The 20,972-nt window shown below is 33.9% G+C and overlaps 1 protein-coding gene across 2 annotated transcripts; it reads left to right on the forward strand.

Annotated features, from left to right (window-relative positions):
* Positions 1 to 266: 266 nt before the first annotated feature.
* LOC127181581 (zinc transporter ZIP4) lies at positions 267 to 19,313 on the forward strand. Of its 2 annotated transcripts, XM_051136357.1 has the most exons (12): positions 267 to 587; positions 1,468 to 1,767; positions 1,857 to 2,046; positions 4,640 to 4,788; positions 5,646 to 5,817; positions 7,840 to 8,012; positions 10,113 to 10,271; positions 10,562 to 10,660; positions 12,206 to 12,266; positions 13,464 to 13,616; positions 15,113 to 15,300; positions 17,335 to 19,313. In XM_051136357.1, exons 1-12 carry the CDS (start codon positions 333 to 335, stop codon positions 17,461 to 17,463), a joined length of 2,028 nt encoding a protein of 675 aa, XP_050992314.1. In that variant the 5' UTR covers positions 267 to 332; the 3' UTR covers positions 17,464 to 19,313. The 2 variants fall into 2 exon arrangements, with proteins under 2 accessions (XP_050992314.1, XP_050992315.1); XM_051136358.1 differs by lacking the exons at positions 267 to 587; positions 1,468 to 1,767; positions 1,857 to 2,046; ... (1 more) ...; positions 5,646 to 5,817; positions 7,840 to 8,012 and adding an exon at positions 9,230 to 9,420.
* Positions 19,314 to 20,972: the final 1,659 nt, after the last annotated feature.

A 20,972-nucleotide genomic window follows, 5' to 3' on the forward strand; every position in this document is an offset into this window, starting at 1 on the left:
TACATATATTAAAATAAACCTGCAAATGAAAAAGGATTAAAAATACTTGTATTTTAATAGAAGAACGTTTCTCTAAAGGTATTTAAAACAAACATATTTTCTACAAACGTAAAATCACTCTGCTTATTTTTGCTTAAAGTTACAAACAGCTTAAAATAAAATAATTATTACATGAAAAATACATAAAATATATAAATAGATCGAACTCCTCCGTGCAGATAAAGAGAAATCTGTGACCAATCAGCGTTCAGTGTGGAGGACAAGCGGACCATCTACCTGAACAGGTACAAGATCACCTGTGTGAGCATCACATATGAAGCTCGTGTGTGTGAATGTCAAGACAGTTTGTCGCAGCAGTAAGGTTAAGGACAAAACACAGACACAGCATGGAGACTAGAGGAGTTTTGTTTCTCTGTGTGACCTGCCTCAGTCTGTTTACAGGAGCGCATTGCGGTAAAAAGGACATTTACGCGAAAGTTGTGGATTTAGTGTCTCCAGGTAAAGAGTTTCTCACGGAAAATGCGCTGCTTTCGCTGTTTGAACGCCTGGAGAACCGCGTTCAGTGCTCCGGTGTGTCGTGTGGAAAGGTAAGACGGATTTGACGAACTGTTGAGGTAAAGTTAAACTATGGTTAGTGTAGCACAACCATGGTTAGTTTTTTAGTTACCATGGTTTAACTATAGTAACCGTAATTTTTTTTTTTATTTATTTATTTATTATGTATTATTTAATTTTATTTTACTTTAAATTTGTGTGTTTTAAACTAAATAATATATATTTTTTACTTTAAGACCTGTTCATAAAAAAGTGATGTTTTAATGACATACAGCCATGAGGGTCTACAGAGATCTGTTATTTATTTATTTATTTATTTATTTGGTCACATATAAATAAAAATGGCATCCTGAATGTTGGTATGTTGTTTGCATTATACTGATTTTTGACAAAAGTTAGCTAAATATTATTAATAATTAAATTTTTATAATAATAATATTAATAATACCTTTTAAAAATACTAATACTAAAAATGCAGACTTCTTGTGACTTTTCTTTCTTTTTTACAGTCCCCAGGCAGTGTCTAATTTTTTTGTTGTTTTTATCAAAAAAAAAAAAAAGAAAAAAAAAAAAAAAAAAACTATTTTACATGTTATCTTCCTCATAACAGATGTATAGCATCTCATGTTATGTGCCAAGAACATGTCCAGCATAGTTTACCTCAAAACAAAAATAAATAAATCTTTTTATAAGCAATTGTTTTTATTTTAAAAAATAAAATGGAGACTTTTAAGGATCATTAAGATTTATCTCTACCAACTAAGCAAATCTTATACAACATAAGAAGTATCTATTTCACATTTGCGAAAGCCAAATGAAACTGCACGTTGTTCCAGTTTCACTTAACTTAACATATACTAGACTCCATTACACGGAAATGTTGAAATCACTCTCTTTCTCTCCTGTATATAGTGCTTGTCTGTTGCACATCTTGGCCAGTTGTTAAGTAACTACAGCAGCTCACGGGGTCTACAAATGGAGGATTTCTTCACGATGGCCCCTGGATGCTGTCTGTTCCTGAGTGCTCCGCTGGAGACTTGCAGGGCCATACAGGAAGGCCGCTGGGATGAAGAGACCCATCACTTCGTTGAAATGATCTTAGGCCATGACAACACTACCGACAGTCATAATGAGATTAGTGGCACAGAACATGAGGGTTTGGAGCAGCTGTTTGATGAGATGGAAAAATACTATCAACCAGACACACATGAGGTCAGTAACTGCAATTTAGGATTGAAATAGAAGTGATAATCATTCAGCACTATTCTATGTATAAGTAACATGGTTATCCACATTTTCAGTCCTGTCTTTCACTAAAAGACATCCTGGAAGAGAGCGGTGATCATCACATAGAGCTGGACGCTGTTTTTGGAAACATACTTTATCATGCTCTGCGTGGAGACTGCATGAAGTCACATGTCCTTCCTGAGCAAGAATACTTTCTGGATTACATCTTCAGCAAATTTGCCTCTAATAATCTCACACTTAATGGTATGACTGTTTGATAATCCTGATGATGGTAGATTAACCTAAAATGTGTTTCTTGTTGTTGATTTTGGCTTTGTTTTAGTAAAATATTCAAGTAAAAATGTTTTAGTGTGACATAATCAACCTGAATAAATAATGTCCCACCAATTAAAGTAAGTTTTGGGACTCAGGTCCCATGTTAATATATATATATATAATGTTATAGTTAATGTTAATGTTATAGTTTCTATTAGTTTCTATTAATATTTTGAGATAGATTTATATATATATTCCATATGATATTAATTTCAGTTAACATTTATTTTTTTTATTTATTTAGTCACTATTTTTTTTTTTATCGGTTTAGATTTCATTCATTTTACATTTTAGTTAATGATAGTAACCCTACTCAGGACAGGTTGAAATGGCACATTTTCACATTTTAGGTTCTTTAGATAAGTATTTACACTGTAAAAAAAAATGTATATACAGTGCCTTGTGAAAGTACCCCTTCATTTTTGTTCATGTTTTCTTATGTTGCTGCCGTATGTTAAACTGCTTTAAATTGCTTATTTCCCCCACATCAATCTACACGTCATACACCATAATGACAAAGGGAAAACAGAATTTTCATAAATTTATTAAAAAGAAATCACTAAAATAAGTACATTGCATAAGTAAACTCAGTACTTACACTCTTAAAAATTTAAGGTGCTTCATGATGCCATAGAAGAACCTTTTTTGTCTAAATGGTTCCATAAAGAACCTTTAACACCTGAAGAATCTTTCTGTTTCACAAAAGGTTCTTTTTTGCGAAAGAAGGTTCCTCAGATTATAAAAAAGTAAGAAAGACATGGTTCTTTAAAGAACCTTTGACTGAATGGTTCTTTGTGGTACCAAAAATGGTTCTTCTATGGCATTGCTGTGAAGAACCTTTTAAAGCACCTTTATTTTTAAGAGTGTAGTTGAAGCACCTTTACAGCCTGAAGTCTTTTTGGGTATGATGCAACAAGCTTTGCACATCAGCATTTGGCAGTTATCTGCCATTTTTCACCTCTCCAGCTCTGTCAGCTTGGATGGGGGATGACAGACATTTTCAGGTTTTTTCAGAAATGTTTGATGGGGTTCAAGTTCAGGCTGTGGTTGGGCCCTTCAAGGACATTCACAGAGTTGTCTATTAATCAATCTTGCTGTGTGCTTTGGCTCATTGTCCTGTTGGAAGGTGAACCTTCTGCCCAGTGTGAGGTTCTGAATGCTCTGGACTGGGTTTTCATTATAGCTATATCTATATTTTGGTACACTGAGCATTCCTTTTACTTTGAGTCTCTTGTTCCCTGCCGCTGAAAAACAGCCCCACGGCATGAGGCTGCTACCTGCATACTTTACTTTTGGGGTGGTACTCTGCAGATGATGAGCAATTTCTGGTTTCCTCCATACATGATGCTTGGAGGTTCATCAGACCAGAGAATATTGTTTCTCACCGTCTAAGGGTCCTTTTGGTGCTTTTTTGCAAACTCCAAGTCTTGGCACACCGCCATAAAGCCCAGATTTGTGGAGTGTTGCAGTGATGTTTGTCCTTTTGTAGGTATCTCCACATATGATCATGGAGCTCAACTAAAGTGACTTCTTGGTCAGCTTCTTGGTCACCACTCTAACCAAAGCCCTTCTCCATCAGTTGGTCAGTTTGGCCAGGAGGCCAGCTCTAGGAAGAGTCCAGGTTGTGGAGACTACATACTTCTGTAAACCTTTAATGCAAGAGAATTTTTTCTGAACCCTTCCCCAGATGTGTGGCTTGATGCAATCCTGTCTCTGAGCTTTACAGGCAGTATTTTTAACTTGGTTGGGCTCAGGGCTTGGTTTTTGCTCTGATATGCATTTTAAGCTGTTAGACCTTTTATTTTGACGTGTGCCTTTCCAAATCAGACCCATTCTATCTAGTATAGCAATTAGTAATTAGTATAGTAATTAGTAATTAGTATAGTAACATCTACAGGCGACATGAATGCTCCTGAGCTAAATTACAAGTGTCCCAGATAGGGTATGAATACGTATTCAATTGAGTCATTGAAGTTTTTTATTTTTTAATACATTTGCAAAGATGTTAAAAAATGTTTTTTTGCTTTGCCATTATGGCGTATATAGTGTAAAAACGTAATTCAAAGAAGTTTAACATAAGGGTGCAGCATATCAACACTGTTAAAAGTTTTCACCAGTTTCAATTTAAAAACTTAAGTTCAGCAGCTGCCTTAAAATTTGAAGTTAAATCTTAAAATCACAAGTCATTTTAACTCATTTTATTGTAGTGAGTTGAAATGACTTGTATTTTAAAGTTGATTTAACTTAAAATTTAAAGGCAACTGCTGAACTTAAGTTTTTAAGTTGAAACTAGTGAAAACTTTTTACAGTGAAATCGTGAAAAAAATAAGGGGATTTGAATGCTTTTTGAATACATTTTCCATTGCATTCAAAGTAAAAATGTAGTCATTTCGTGCATCTGGCCTGGGAAATCGACTGGATAGCCTTGTTAATATGTTTTTAATACTTGTTCATGTTCTTTCGCTTTTAAGCATTTAGTTTTTGATTTAAAGCAATTTTTAATGATGCCATTGTTACTCAGACTTTGAAGAGCTTCTGAAGAAGCTGAATTTAGGCGGAGAGGAACACGACCATGATGATGCCCACACTGATGATGAAGGCCACCGCAGCGGACCGACCCCCAGAGAAAGTGATCACGATGATCACCATAGCAACAGCACCTGGGACAAGGTAAGATGCAGCAATATTTGTGTGGAGCATCATGGGAAATCAGTGCACGCTGCGTAAATCAAATCATTTAGAGATTGATGAAGGGAACAATCATGCACCAGGGCAATACATTATTTTGAGGTCTGTAACATGACATATCAACATTAATAATTGATGTTTAGATCTCTTGATGGATGTTGTGACATACAGTGCAAAGTTGGGATCATGCGGTCTGTCTGTAATGATAATCAAAGACATAAAGTATGCTCATTTTTAATCATGATGTACGTTCCCCAATGCCCTTACACAGAATCTAAAGAAAGCCTGTCATTTGACATCCATGCAACTAATAATTTAGGGAACAGTGCACACTAGTGAATGCATGCTTTTTAGAGCAATGAAAGTGACTAAAGCCAAATAATGTATTGTAATATATGCTTGTTTAAATTGTATTAAAGGGAAAGTTCACTCAAAAATGAAAATTCTGTCATCAATTACTCACCCTCACATAGTTCTAAACCCGTAAGACCTTCGTTCATCTTCGGAACACAGAATAAGACATTTTTGATGAAATCCGAGAGTTTTCTGACCCTGCATAGACAGCAACGCAACTACCACATTCAAGCCCCAGGAAGGTAGTAAGGACATTGATAAAATGGTCCATGTGAAATCGGTGGTTTTATGAAGTTACAAGAATACGTGCTCCCAGATTTCATCAAAAATATCTTAATTTGCGTTCTCAAGATAAACAAAGGACTTACGGGTTTAGAACTGCATGAGGGTGAGTAATTAATGACGTTTTTGGGTGAACTATCCCTTTAATATATTCATGCTAAAATGTGCATGTCTCAGATTGTTTCTGGTTATTTTGCCTGCAGATGTGTTTCAGCGCTGAAGACCTGCTGAGGATCTACCAGCTGAACTCTTCATCACTGACTAGAGATCAGTTCACTCAGCTTAGTCCTGCTCTGATTCAGCAGATCCTCAGTGGAAGCTGTTCTGAGACCACTCTTACCCACGTGACCCCTGATGCTTTAAGCACCGCTCAGAGTAAGTGACCTCTTTTTATACCATCAGATCATCATTAAATAATTAGTCTGAGTTGCATAGCATAGATAGACTTCTGAATGCCATCAAGAAGTCCAGAAACATATTTTTCTACAAGTTTTCTTCAAATGTCTGAACATTCAACTGTATGTTTTATTATTCAATCAGATGCTATAAGAGTTTAATGTGTTAAACTAACTGTAACTTCAATCACGATTTTTATGTTGTTTAGTTGTCTGTGTGGTGTTTTTAATATGCTTTTAGACAAACCATGTGCCAGTCCATTAATCAACACCATTGCTGAATATTTACTCTGTAAAACTGTAGTTTTCCAAAGGCTGTCGCAGAAAAACAGCCATTTTTTTGCTACGTCACAAACTTAAGTAACCAATCAAGTCAAAGAATAGATTCCTGTCATTAGCATGCAAAATATACCAATAGGATTATCAGCACAAAACCAAATATTAAATAGAGCTTTTAATAGAGCATATAGAGCACTAAATAGAGCATGCAACCACTAACACTAACAACTTGAAAAATAACCCGGCGGCAACAGTGTAAAAGTAGCCCGGAGTCAGATGCACCTCTCCCGCATTGCCGTCTGCACTTTACTCGCATATGCTTGCGGGCACGAACTGGATTCACAAACTAGGCTGCATTCGAGCCTTTGTTTTGAGGGCACAACATCGTCAAGTAAGTAACTTTAACAAATGTTACAGTATCCACTGTAGTTGTCCGCTAGTAAAAACATAGCTTTTTCAGTCATTACCTGTGTTTCACCATTATATTGCATTTACTACAGTAAAGTTAGTGGTTCAGAGGGCTCTGACTGCGTGGGGGCATGACTAATTTGCATATTCATAGATCCATGTATAGTGAACGAGGCAAGGGGGGTAGAGTTACATTTAAACTGTTTTAAGGCATAAGAAAATTATTTTCTCAAGAAAAAACATTTAAATATTTAATTTTGATAATCAAAGATCAGTTTTAAGGGATAAAATTTTGATAGTAGTTCAGCTAAAGGTGAATGTTATGAATTGCATTAGGCCTATATATTTTTTCTATATAAACCCAAACTTTTGAATGGTGGTAAAAAAAAGTTTAAAAGCCTACAACTATCCACCTTTTTCTTCCTGTAAGAGTGGCCTTGGCCATTTGTAAATTTTATGTGCCAGGCTTCTGGTCTCATCCGCGTCCAGCTATTTTTAGCTGTACAAAACAAACCGGTGTGTCTTACAATATTATTTTAATGTATTATCTTATAAACACAGTGGTTTGTAGTGCAAACAGTTTTACCATTTACTGCACATTGTTATTATTCTTGTTATTTCCCTATAGCCGATGGTGAACCAGCAGTCTCACTCATAGGCTTATATGTACCTGTCAATGATAGTTAAAGTTACGTGATCACTTACATTTAGTTTGTGTATCAGAAACAAGACACATTATAGACCATTTCGCTAGATGTAAACAACACTGGTCCAGAAGCGCTTCCTGATGTTTTTTTTTTTTTGTTTGTTTTTTATTTCACATATACAAATACATCTTAAAGGTGCTAATAACATTTTCATCCAGTCAAATTTTATGTTGGTTGTATTTTTTTTTGTGACGTTTGTGTAAACTAAAAAAAAAAAAAAAAAAAAAAAGAAACAGGAAGTGTATCGGGACCAGTACGTTTACATCTAGCGAAATCACATCTAGGTCTATAAAACTGGTTCATGACAGCTGGCTTTTCAGGTTCTACCACAGTATTTAGTTCTGGTTGGCATTTTTTTGTTGGCATCAATCTCATGGCCTCTACAGAACAAGTAACCGGAAAAACCGGAAAAATTCACAAACCCTATGACTGATTATTTTAGTTACCATCTCTTCCTGGAAAAGAACAAAGCTGGCACCATTTGCAGGTCACAAACTAGATTCCATTTAAATGACCTGTAACTATTTACAAAAACCAGTCTGAACGCCGCCACACCTGTGACACAATGATCTCTGTATTCAATAACTGAATGAGCTTTTTGTACACAGGATACGGATATGCCACCCTTGCCAACATCATCATCTGTCTAATGGCCATGTTTGGGATTGTGGTGCTGCTGTTCTCCAGGTGCACGCAAGCGTTTCAGATGTGCATTCAGTTCTGCATCAGTCTCGCTGTGGGATCCCTGACGGGTGATGCTCTTCTGCATCTGATTCCCATGGTGAGCAGCCAGGAAAAACACTTAACAATGCATTGCATTTAATTGTTTTTTGGTGAACCTGAAGATAACTTGTATGGCGTAATATAACATAAATTAAATCTCTTAATGAAATATGTTGTAAAAAAAACCCATGAAAGATTTATTATTTGAAAAAACCACATCGTTTTATACATATTTTGGACTATGGGGGGGCGCTATTATTTTGATGACTGAAATGATTGCACTCGGTGAGTTGTTATTTTTACTGCAACACAAGTCGGAAAATAAAATACTGATACAATGACCACAGCTACTGAAAGAGCTGGATATAAGCGTAGGCTTAAACCAAATGCCGTACTATAGATTTCTCCCCACAAGGAATCTAAACACCCCCGGATATCGAGTGAAATCTGTGCTTACAAACTCCTTCAGTGGCTGTGGCGTCATGACAAGCATCTGCATGCTTACTTCCTGCCAGGATGGCATCTAGAATTTCTTGTAAGCTTTTTCACTAGCTGTGGTTTACTAAAAGCCTCAAAGGCATTAATGCTGAAGTGGAGAAAACAAAGACACAAGTCTTTAGGAAGTTTTATTCGTCTTTTCTCCTCTTCTTATCGTTAGTAAAACAGTGAAGATTTACATCGCTTCACTTGTTGCCCTTCAAGTGAAAATTACAACCAACAGCTGCACGATGTGGCATCACATCAGTATTTTATTTTCTGAGTTGTGTTGCAGTAAAAACAGCAACAGGTAGCGGCAGTAGCTCACTGAGTGCAACCATTTCACGTTATCAAAATAATGGCGCCCCCCATAGTCCAAAATATGTATAAAACAATGTGGATTGTTATGCCGGATGCCTATTTTCCACAAGTTGATATGATTCTTTAGTGTCTTAATGAAAAGTCTATAATATACTTTGGTTAAATATTCTCAATGGTTGTGTAAAACAACAGTTTTTACCTTGTCAAAATGAGCTCTTCAAAAATCAACCCATTCTGATGGATTGTTCCTTTAAATGCAAATGAGCTCTGCTCGCCCCGCCCCTCTCTTCTCTCTGTGGAGTGAAGAGACTGTTTACTTTAGTAGCGAAACTTGCTAACTAGCACGTTATAAGGAAAGGTGATTGCAGAGATTCTTAAAAAAACCCTTATACTCACTTCTGCTGTAGGTGAAGCTGGATCACAAATGATTTGCACGAACATAGACGCATTTATGTAGATCGGGAGGCGCATTCCCTTCACAAACAAACGTAATCCACTGCATCTTCAGCGGCTCTGATACCGGTAGTAAATGACGACCACTATGTTCAATATTGCATCCAGCAACACAACACCTCAATCGCTCAATTGGAGATATTCTTGTCTAACTTACATCCCTGCTCCGGCATCGAAACAGTGGACTGTTACAGCTGATGCAAGGCACGTCTGAGGTAAGAGCTCATGTCAATCAACTATCGTGGGAGCGGCCTCTGTCGGTGTGACGCCACACTGACAGGCATCTGAGAATGGCTCGATTTAAAAAAGGGGATATTATTTTTACAGATGAATTAAAAACCACTGCATGGATTTTTATCATTATAGGGGATTTGTACATACACTGCCAACACATTAATATTCAAACAACATGTAAAAGTGAACTTAGCATCCGATGACCCCTTTAAATAATGTAAATCTTTAATGGCTTTTTTGCTACATATTTCATTAATAGACATCATTTATGTTATATTAAGTCTTTTTAAAGGAATAGTTCATCCAAAAATGAAAATTTGATGAAAAAAGGCCATCCAAGATGTAAAGAAGTTAGTTTCTTTATCAAAACAGATTTGGAGAAATTTTGCATCGTTTGCTCACCAATGGATCCACTGCAGTGAATGGGTGCCGTCAGAATGAGAGTTCAAACAGCTGATAAAAAGCTGTTTGAACTTTCAGCTGTTTAGACTTTCCTTCTGACAGCACCCATTTACTGCAGATGATCAATTGATGAGCAAATGATGCTAAATTTCTACAAATCTGTTTTGATGAAGAAACAAACTCATCTATATCTTGGATGGCCTGAGTGTGAGTAAATTTTAGACTATTCCTATAGATTTAATTTGCTTGGTCACTGACTGTGTTTGTGTAGTTCTTAGGTCTTCATGCACATGAAGAAGGACACAATCATGAGGAGGAGAACCTTGATTTCATTTACAAACTTCTGGTGGTCATTGGCGGCATCTATGTCTTCTATCTAATGGAAACCATCTTCGCCATCATCACTCGACATGGTCATGATCATGCTGGAGTGGGTGACGTCAAATTTCTGTTTAATTTTGCAGACATAGTAAAGTTAAAGATAAAGAAAACTTCTCTTTTTATTATCTCTTTTTTTAACAGCCATATTTTTAGGGAAAAAGTTATATAAATCAGGCAAATTATGTATGAACAAACTGAATGGTTTTGGCTGTATGTCTTGCCTTAAAACATATTAAAATTTTCATATTAAAAATATATATATATATTTTTTTTGCTGAGTGGAAAATGGCTTTTCTTAAAGGGTCTGTCTTTATAAATGAACTTGTCTGTTTGCTCCAGGAGTCTGACCTTCATCACTGTGACCACAGCAAAGTTCTGCAGATGTTCCAGAGCAGGAGAGCACAGCAAAACAACAACTCTACATCACAGGATGAGTTGGTAAGAAAGTCTTGTCTGTGTGAACATGGGCCAAATAACAAGTTATTATGTTACAAATCACCACACAAACACTTTCAAATGGACAGAACTAGTGCTGCCTGAGGAGGTCGGGTGGAATTATATTTCACAAACCTGGAGAATAATTGTTGGAAATAAGAGGTCATTTTTAGGATTTATACACAATAGTCTGAGAGTTTGCCGTTCAAATCATAAATATTGGCATTTACTGTTTAGTTAATGAATTAATATTTACCTAGTCTTCTAGGTTAGCTTTAGTCCTATTTGGACAAGAAAATTTGGGTTTCACAGGTGGACTTTTTTAAAAAAAAAAAAAAAAACAACATTTACACTACCAAGTTTTTGAACAGTAAGATTTTTCATGTTTTTAAAGAAGTCTCTTCTGCTCACCAAGTCTGCATTTATTTGATCCAAAATACGGCAAAAGCAGTAAAATTGTGAAATATTTGACTATTTAAAAAACCACTTTCTATTTGAATATATTTTAAAATGTAATTTTTTCCTGTGATGTAAAGCTGAATTTTCAGCATCATTACTCCAGTCTTCAGTGTCACATGATCCTTCAAAAGAATGTTGCTTAAATGTTGCTTCAAGAAACATGTCTTATTATTATTATTATTATTATTAATGATCAATATTTGATAATATCCAAAGATCATCATTTATCTGAAATAAAAAGCTTTTGTAACATTATACACTATATCATTCAAATATTTGGACAGATTACCTGTAAAGAAATTAATGCTTTTATTTAGCAAGGATGCTTCAAATTGATCAAATTGAAAAGTCATGATAAAGGCATTTATAATGTTACAAAATATTTCTATTTCAGATAAATGCTTTTCTTCTGACCTTTCTATTCATCAAAGAAACCTGAAAAAAATCTACTCAGCTGTTTTCAACATAATAATAATAATAATAATAGATGTTTTTGAGCAGTAAATCAAAATTTTAGAATGATATCTGAAGCATCAAGTGACTGGAGTAATGATGCTAAAAAATTCAGCTTTGAAATCACAGGAATAATTTACATTTTTAAATGTATTTAAATAGAAAACAGATATTTTAAATACTAAAATATTTCAAAATTTTACATTTTTTGCTGTACTTTTGATTGGCTTGGTGAGCAGAAGATACTTTAGAAAACATTTAAAATCTTGGTTAAACCTCGTTAAAATTATGACAAAAATGAACAAGAAAATTATTCTGAAGAAAATCATTTTTGATTTATTTTGGCCATCAAATTTAAAATCCAGATTTTTTTTGGTTATAATTTCAATAGTATTTATATATGTTTAGATATCTGTACTTGGAAAACAAGACAAAGATACTGTGTAATTTTTTTGTTTTTTGCAGTGCAATGTAAATCATGCATTGTGTATAATTTTTTTTTTTCATAACGTCTGATTTATTTTGAGTTTGAGTTATTTTGAAACTCAGAGTTCATCAGCACAGAAGTATCACTACATTCATCTTAGTCTTCCTGTGTAATTGTGAGTTAATAAAGGTATTTTATTCTGATTTTAGGTGGATGATCAGAACAATGAGAAGTCCTTCCAGGAGCACACACCATTTAGCAGCACACGAGGTGAGTGAATGCTGTCAGCAGTCTGTGTTAGACACGTCTGAGTTATAACTGCAAATAATTACACACCAATTAGAGTTAATGACATGTTTGTGATGTAACATGACACATTTAAGGGAGTAAAATTACCTGTTAGTAAAGTAACCTTTATACAAACTGTGAGGTTAGAAAAGGTGCCTGCTGTCTTTTTTTTTTTTTTTGCATAAACAATCAGTGTCATTTTAGTATTATTGAGATACTGGTATAGTTTTTATATATATATATATATAATATTTTTTTTCTGCTTAATTTTTATTTTAGTTACATTTTTTTGTAATTTAGTTGTTTTTGTGATTTTTATTAATTTTTATTACATTTTTTTCCTAATATGTCAGTGTAGTTTATATAATTTTTTTTTCAGTTTTAGTTATTTTAGTAAATCATCTAAGACCAAATGAAAATGAGATTTTTTTCAAGTATCTATCTATCTATCTATCTATCTATCTATCTATCTATCTATCTATCTATCTATCTATCTATCTATCTATCTATCTATCCATCTATATTGTTAACATTTTTAGAGATACACTACTGTTCAGAAGTTTTGGGTCAGTATGCTCTTTTAAATTCAACAAGACTGCATTTATTTGATGTAAAGACAGGACTAGGTGATATATTATTACAATTCAAAATTAAAACTGTTTAAATGCATTGTAACATGTAATTAAAAACTATTATATGTCATTGGTAAGTAAGTGAAACCTACAACTTTTTTAAGGATCAGTGAGTTGTTTTATTTTTTTGGCTTTTTATTTTTATAAGTTATTCTCTCTTAAATAATAACGGTTAGTAGTTACATTTAAGTAGTGAAATTCTATATTATATATAATCTATATTTATATAACTTGTAATAACTATTGTGCATAAAATTATGAAACTAAATTATAAAATGTAAATTTAAATTGTGAAAAAATATATGCAAAATAATTACATATACAGTATATACAGTGTATATATAGAGAGAGATTTAAATTGAGAAAAATATATAAAATGCAAAGTATTTAACATTTTAGAGATCTTAATTGTCCTGTTATAGTCTTCTAGTTGTAATTTTGCAAAATAATTTTGGGTTTCATTGCTCTTTTTTTGTCTGCATGTGATTTTTGTCATTTTTAATTTGTACTTTTGAACAATAGCGTATATCTTTCTCATGTTCCTCAGAGAAGCGTCTGCTGCCGTATATGATCACAATTGGAGACGGGATTCATAACTTTGCAGACGGTCTGGCCATAGGCGCTGCATTCTCTGCATCGTGGCGTTCAGGACTGGCGACATCGCTGGCCGTTTTGTGTCACGAGCTACCGCATGAGTTAGGTGAGATGTATATTTGAGAGAAACTCTAATCTAGCTACAAAAAATGCTTTAAAAACAACTAGACAATGACATTTTAATCAAGACAGACTGTTGAGTGATGTGAATATAATTTTCATTGTGTAGTTTAAATACTAAGGCCTTTTAGGAACATACATCTACACTACACATCCCTGAAATAACTCTTAAAAGGTTTGTGCAGTAACACAATGTGCATTACTAATTAATCAGAACAACAAAGAAAACAGTTCCTTCCTGATGAGAGTGAAGCAGCATCCCACATAAACACACTAAATGTTAATTACACTCATGGCCTGAAACTGCAGTCCAACTTGTTTTTCTGTTTCCCGCACACCTTTCTTTCACACGTACAGTTTAATGTTAAATTTAGCATAAGGGTGTGTGTGAATTAGAGATGCGCAGATGAGCCCAAACGTCACCCGAATCCGCAGCTTCAAATAAATTTTCCGCCCGCCATCCACCCGCACCTGAATTTTTCTCTGATTTAGATAACCGCACCCCATGGTCATTTACAATTATTCTAATTCTTAGTTTTGCATGATGATATGATGAATGGATGGTTAATTTTTAACAGCAGATTCAGCTGATCTGCACATCCCTGTACACTTATATAAGCTTATAATCACTCGTGCTTTTAAGCCAAAGCCACGCTAAAAAGAATAACGTTAACTGACATCTGGACGTGACTCTCCGCAATCTTTGATGAAATCGGTTGGGTGTTTTAATGCCTACTGGATCCTACTGGCGCGGACGGAGCGGGCTCGGGCGCGGGCGCATCAGGCGCAATCATCAAACATATTTCAAAGGAAGCCGGCGCCAGGGTCCTTACCGTCTTTGCTGGGTGTTTTGAGTGAATATTTGCATTTATTCACATACGATTTAGTTAGAAATGGTGGCCTGTCATGGTTTTGGCTAATGCAGAACACTACTGAATGATGCGCATCAGAGGAGATTTAGAAGTGGGTATACGCAAAGCCGACTGATAAAGAAATGGGTACACGCAGGTTCTGCACTACACCACTGCATATTACCCTACTAAAGCATTAAAACAGGTTCATATGTTAGAAAATATAGTTAATATTTACGTCATTATTGATTTATCTAATCCACCCGTGACCCACCCGCAAATAATCAGAATGCAATTTTTTATTACCTGACCCGCGGATTATCCGCAGCGCCCGGTGGATATAATCGCTATCTGCGCATCACTAGTGTGAATCCAACAAAGCATGTCCAGTAATCAAAAGACAGAAATAAAAGCTCATATTTTGCATTAAATGAGTCCTGTAAAAATAGTAGCAGTATTTTTTTTAAATATATATTTTATTTTAACGTATGTATATAAAATCTTACTGGGCCTGTTATATGCTGCATTCTCATTATGCAAAGTTACTTAGATTTTTTTTGTTTGTTTTAATTTTAGGGTGAAATATAACAGATGCATTTTTGACAGGTGTGTTTTTGTGTTTGGTGGTCAGGTGATTTTGCGATCCTGTTGCATTGCGGTCTGTCGGTGAGGAATGCTCTGCTGCTGAATGTGGGCAGCGCTCTCACCTCCTTCATCGGGCTGTACATCGCACTGTCCGTCTCCACTCAAACCGTCGCCCAGGAGTGGATTTCTGCCATCACCGCTGGCTTCTTCCTGTACATCGGCCTTGCAGACATGGTATGATTGGTGCTTTCTGGTTCTTTGTTTTAACTATACTTATTAATAGAGGAAAAATGCACATAATAGCCACCATATTTTGAGCCAATTTGTAAGTTGCATGCTCTATATGGGTAATTGCCAAATAGCCAGTAAAAATGCTTTTTTTGTAAAAGACTATTTTTGAAGAAGAAATGCATATATTTATATAGTGTGAAGTCAACATCAACATCAACTTTCATACTTTTACAACTGCTTTAAACTTTCAGGCTAGACTTTCTAAAGCCAACTCAAAGTTTGTTCTTAAACTTTACCTCTCTAGTTTCATATTAGTGTTATTTATTTAATATGAAATTATAATTAACATATTTTTTCCCCATGACTTGTTGAACAATTTTTAAGACAAACTTTGACAACAAGAAAAACTTTGTCTTCTGTTCAAAACTGCTGAAAATGAAGATATTTTGAGATAAAAACAAATCTGTGTTTTTTTTTGTCACACCATAGGACATTATGTCACACTAAAGGACAGAAATGGTAGTTATTTCTATTTAATTTTTAACATGTCAAATGAGAAAGTTTAATTTTGATACATACAATAGCACCATGTTTTTTTTTAAACAACAAAAAAAATATTTTCAGCAACAAAATTCAGTCTTATAGTCAATCAGTATGTTACTAAAACTTTTCTAGCCCCCCTGCTGCATCTGCGGCACAGCTAAATATGATTGATATTTATAATGGCAGCTAAATATTACTGATATATGACTGAAACTATATTCATTAAGATATGAGTTAATTTTTTAAAACTATATAGCTACTCTTTTTAAGGCATGATTTTGATTCTATTTACTTTCTGCATTGCTCTCTTTCTGGTGGATCCCTGTTAATTTTCTGTCTATATTTCCTGTCTTATTTTCCACTAATTTCTATCCCTCAATTCTTTGTTTCAAAAAAGAAGTATTACATTTTATACTTATTTTCATGACACTTTATAACAGTACAGGAAAGTAGTTTAATTAATGTAATTACTGCATTTAAAAACACTAAAAGTGATCAAAAAGAATAAAACTGAGTTAAACAAATTTTATTTAGTTATTTAAAATGCTTTTTAAAGATATCTTGTCCTCCGGTGTGACAGTATAGGCATCACACCGGAGGACATTTTCTGTCTCACCAAAGGACGTATCAGCCTTTTGTGTCAATCAGTGACCCTGCTATTCCAAGCTAACCTGTCATTAGCGGTTTTCAAGACACATTTGCATAATTTTCCATGATTATGTAGTTTAACATACAGTTTTTAATTAAACAAAATATAATTTAGGGGAGTCACACCAAAGGACAATAAAACATAACACTTATGTAGTGGTTTCAAAAAAGTTATTTGAACAATTCTGAGACAAAAATTGACCATGGGCTTGATAGGGGGCTTCAGTAACATGATCATGAATGGGGTCCTTCACCTAACAAAAGTTTTTTTCTGTAATTGGCCCATATAAAATCAGGATATAGTGTCACACCAGAGGACATGGTTTTCAGAAACAAAATGTATCAAGTTCTTACACTTTCAGAAAAATATGGATGAAAAAAAATTATTGCCATTTACTAAAATAGACACAGAGGTGTTTATAAAACATTTTTATGCTTTTCTTTTTTATATTAATAAAAGTTGTAATTTATTGAGCATAGCCTGAGACAGTCACACGATAGGACAATTTTGACATTTGGCTCAAAAAAAAAAAAAAAAAAAAAAAGAAAGTAATTGGTAAACTTTTTTTGTGGTCACGTTTCAGACCATCATATTTTGAACAATGTTGGTAACCAAACAGCTGATGATAGCCATTGACTTCCATAGTGTTTTTTCCTTATTATGGAAGTCAGTGGCTACTATCAGCTTACCAACTTGGTCAACATTCTTCAAAGAAACATTCTTTTAGGTTTAAAACAACTTGAGGCTGTGAATGATGAACATCTAAAGAATTTGAGTGTAATCTGATCATCTCGACTTCAATTTCTCCATTTTTTTTTTTTCCTTTCTCCCTTTTCCTTGTCTAGCTTCCAACTATGATTCACGTGGACAGTAAGAGGCCCTGGCTGATTTTCCTGCTGCAGAATCTGGGTCTGTTGACTGGATGGGGGATTTTATTACTGCTGTCTTTATATGAAGATCAGATAGGCGTCTAAAAAAATGATGCAGGACTGTACTTTTCCTTGATCATGTTTGTGCGATTGTGGAAACGGTGGAAATATTTGCAAATTAGTGGAATACTTTTAAAACCTAGTTTTTATTTTTAATACTTAATGTTCATTGTTTTTGTTGGGAACAGAAGAAACAATTACAGAAAAAGAAAAACATTTAACAAAAATAACAAAAGTTGCTATACATTACATATATGTGACCCTGGAACACAAAACCAGCCTTAAGTAGCACTGGTATGTTTGTAGCAATAACCAACAATGCATTTGTATGAGTCAAAATTTTTCTTTTATGCCAAAAAACATTAGGATATTAAGTAAAGATCATGTTCCAAAAAGATATTTTGTAAATTTCCTACTATAACTATATCAAAACTTAATTTCTAATTAGTAATATGCATTGCAAAGAACTTTATTTGGACAACTTTAAAGGCAATTTTCTCAGTATTTTTTATAGTTGTATCTCGGCCAAATATTGTCCTGTCCTAACAAATTCATACATCAATGGAAAGCTTATTTATTATAAATTTTAATTACAAAAATTTACGCCTTATGACTGGTTTTGTGGTCCAGGGTCACACATGTTTGTGCTAAAATATTATTATATGATATTATTAAAACAGGAACAGTGGGGGCAGCTGTGGCTTAATGGTTAGGGAGTCGGGCTTGTAACCGAAAGTTTGCAGGTTTGAGTCCCAGGTCTGGCAGGGATTGAAGGTGGGGGGAGTGAATAACCAGCACTCTCTCCACCCTCAATACCACGACTGAGGTGAGTCCCTTGAGCAAGGCACCGAACCCCCAACTGCTCCCCGGGCACCGCAGTGATGGCAATATGGCTGCCTACTGCTCCAGGTGTGTGTTCACGGTGTGTGTGTGTGCACTTGGGTGGGTTAAATGCAGAGCACAAGTTCCAAGTATGGGTCACCATGTCACGTCCTTTCCTTTCCTGTCTTTTCCTAAAACACTTCTCTAATTAGAGAAAAAAATTCTCTAATTGAAAAATTTAACAGATAAATCAGCAATATGAATCACTTTATTTACAGTATATAAATGGCTTTTTATAGCCATCAGCACTTTAGATATAGTTTCTCAAGAAGCTCCTGTCCTTCAGTTTAAATGTACTTTTACTAGTAAACTATGTCTGTACTGTATTGTAAAGATGTAACTGGCCTAAAAAATGTACTGTTGACCATTACACTTGATATATGGATTTTACTTCATAAAATTCTGCTAATCTGAAAGTAGATTTCTGTCATGCTGTGTAGTGATAAAACTAATCAATTCACAATGATATGTAGCTTTTGACCTAGTCTGAGAATAGTCACTCACAGTGCTTTAATAATAGTAAAGTCTTATGTAAAGACCATTTTCAGAGTTGTGAGTGTATTATTAGTCATGTTAGAGATTGCAGGGCTGAAAGTGCTGTGGTAAAGTAAATTTGTCTCGTCGTCAAACCTGAAGTGCTGAAGTTTCATTTAATTCTGACTTGCATAAGTTTCAGAGGTGCTCATTAAATGATCTATGTAAAAGCACGGGACAATGACTGCTGCCTCTGAAAATACATGTACACACCCAATTTAAAATACAGTGCAAACCCTTGAAGAAAGAAAGCCTTTAAAATGAATGCCATTTAAAATAACTGAATTGGTATTTAAGTCACTGTGTGGGTCAGAAATGAGCCAGGGTGTGACGAAAGTGACCTGATAAGCAATTCCTTCATATTTTATAACATGTGACCCTAGACCACAAAACCAGTCTTAAGTAGCACAGGTATATTTGGGTATAATAGCCAGCTATACACTGTATGGGTCAAAATGATCAATTTTTCTTTTATGCCAAAAGTCATTGGGATATTAAGTATCATGTTCCATGGAGATATTTTGTAAATTTCCTACTATAAATATATCAAATTTGATTAGTAATATGCATTGCTAAGAATTTGTTTATTTGGACAACTTTAAAGGTGATTTTCTCAGTATTTTGATTTTTTTTTTTTTTTTTTTTTTACACTCTCAGATTCCAGATTTTGAAATATTGTCCTGTCCTAACAAACCACACATCAATGGAAAGCTTATCTATTCAGATTTCTGATGATCTATAAATCTCAATTTTTAAAAAACTGACCCTTATGACTGGTTTTGTGGTCTAGGGTCACATTTGTAGTTTCTAAGAAAAAAATAAAGCATTATTCTGTCCACACAGCTTGAAACACAGGTGAGTTTGAATCAATTGGACTTGAGATGAACGAGCTGACATGAAGTACATGTACAACACATGTAACTGACACTTTGTTTCCTCATACTGAAAAATGAGTAAAACTCTTCTACAGTTCAGACTATCAGTCATTAACTTGGAAATTCTGATCTATTCAACAACACAAAGACTAAGAAACTGCTATTGATACATTTTCCAAATACTATATTTTTGTAAGAGTTAATATTTAACAGAAGTAAATATTAGCTAAGGCAGAAAAAAAGAAAGAAAAAGTCTTTTATTATTTCGACTGGCTGATAGACAAGTGTTTTTTTAAAGCTTTTTTTTTTAAACAGCCAGTGACGTTTGGAGGATTTTATGTATTTTTCCTAAGATTTGTAAGTTTTTATTTTTATATAAATATAAAAAATATATTATTATAAATATATTATGGTTCTTTATTAAAATTACATTCAAAAATTACTTTTATTGCTAATTAAAACCTTTTTTTATTTTTAAATTGTTTGCTATTCTCAACAAGTCATATAAATCAATAAAAAATTACGATATATTCCAGCACACTTAAGGACTCTGGAGTTGGTATTTATATTCATATTATATTCATATGTGATGGCAACATAAGCATCTACTCAAGGTAGATGTGTGCCTGTGATGAATTTATATTATACAGAAAAAAAGAAAAGAGTAATATTATGAAAAATTATTGCAATTTAAAATAAGTTTTCTGTTTTAATATACTTTCAAGTATTGATGAAAAGCTGAATTTTCATCAGTCATTACTTCAGTCTTCAGTGTCACACAATCCTTCAGAAATCATTCTAATATGCTGATTTGTTATCAAAGGTAATATTTTGTACAAATATACACTACTTTTCAAACTTTGGGGTTGGGTAAATTTTTTCTTTCTTTGAAAGAAATTAATACTTTATATTTAGCAAAGATGTATTAAATGATAAAAAGTGATAGTAAAGACTTGCTAGAAAAGATTTCTAGTTTGACTAAATCCTGTTCTTTTGAAATTTTATTCATGAAATAATCCTAAAAAAAAAAAAAAAAAAAAAAAAGTATCACAGGTTCCAAAAAGTAATAATAAATCAGCATATTTGTATGATTTCTGAAGGATCATGTGACATTGAAAACTGGAGTAATGATGCTGAGAATTCAGCTTTGCATCACAGGAAAAAAAATCTATTTTAAAGTATATTAAAATAGAAAACAACTATTTTAAATTTAAAACTGAAATTACAGTTTTTCCTGTATTTTTAATCAAATAAATGCAGCCT

Source organism: Labeo rohita, chromosome 19 (assembly GCF_022985175.1).
Source record: "Labeo rohita strain BAU-BD-2019 chromosome 19, IGBB_LRoh.1.0, whole genome shotgun sequence".
In the NCBI taxonomy this organism is placed as follows: domain Eukaryota; kingdom Metazoa; phylum Chordata; class Actinopteri; order Cypriniformes; family Cyprinidae; genus Labeo; species Labeo rohita.

Excerpts from the sequence above, each read along its gene's own strand:
- LOC127181581 (XM_051136357.1), top strand. The coding sequence starts at position 333 with ATGTCAAGACAGTTTGTCGCAGCAGTAAGGTTAAGGACAAAACACAGA. Across the intron at positions 1,768-1,856 it reads ATCAACCAGACACACATGAG|TCCTGTCTTTCACTAAAAGA; the intron begins GTCAGTAACTGC and ends CCACATTTTCAG. Across the intron at positions 15,301-17,334 it reads ACATCGGCCTTGCAGACATG|CTTCCAACTATGATTCACGT; the intron begins GTATGATTGGTG and ends TTCCTTGTCTAG.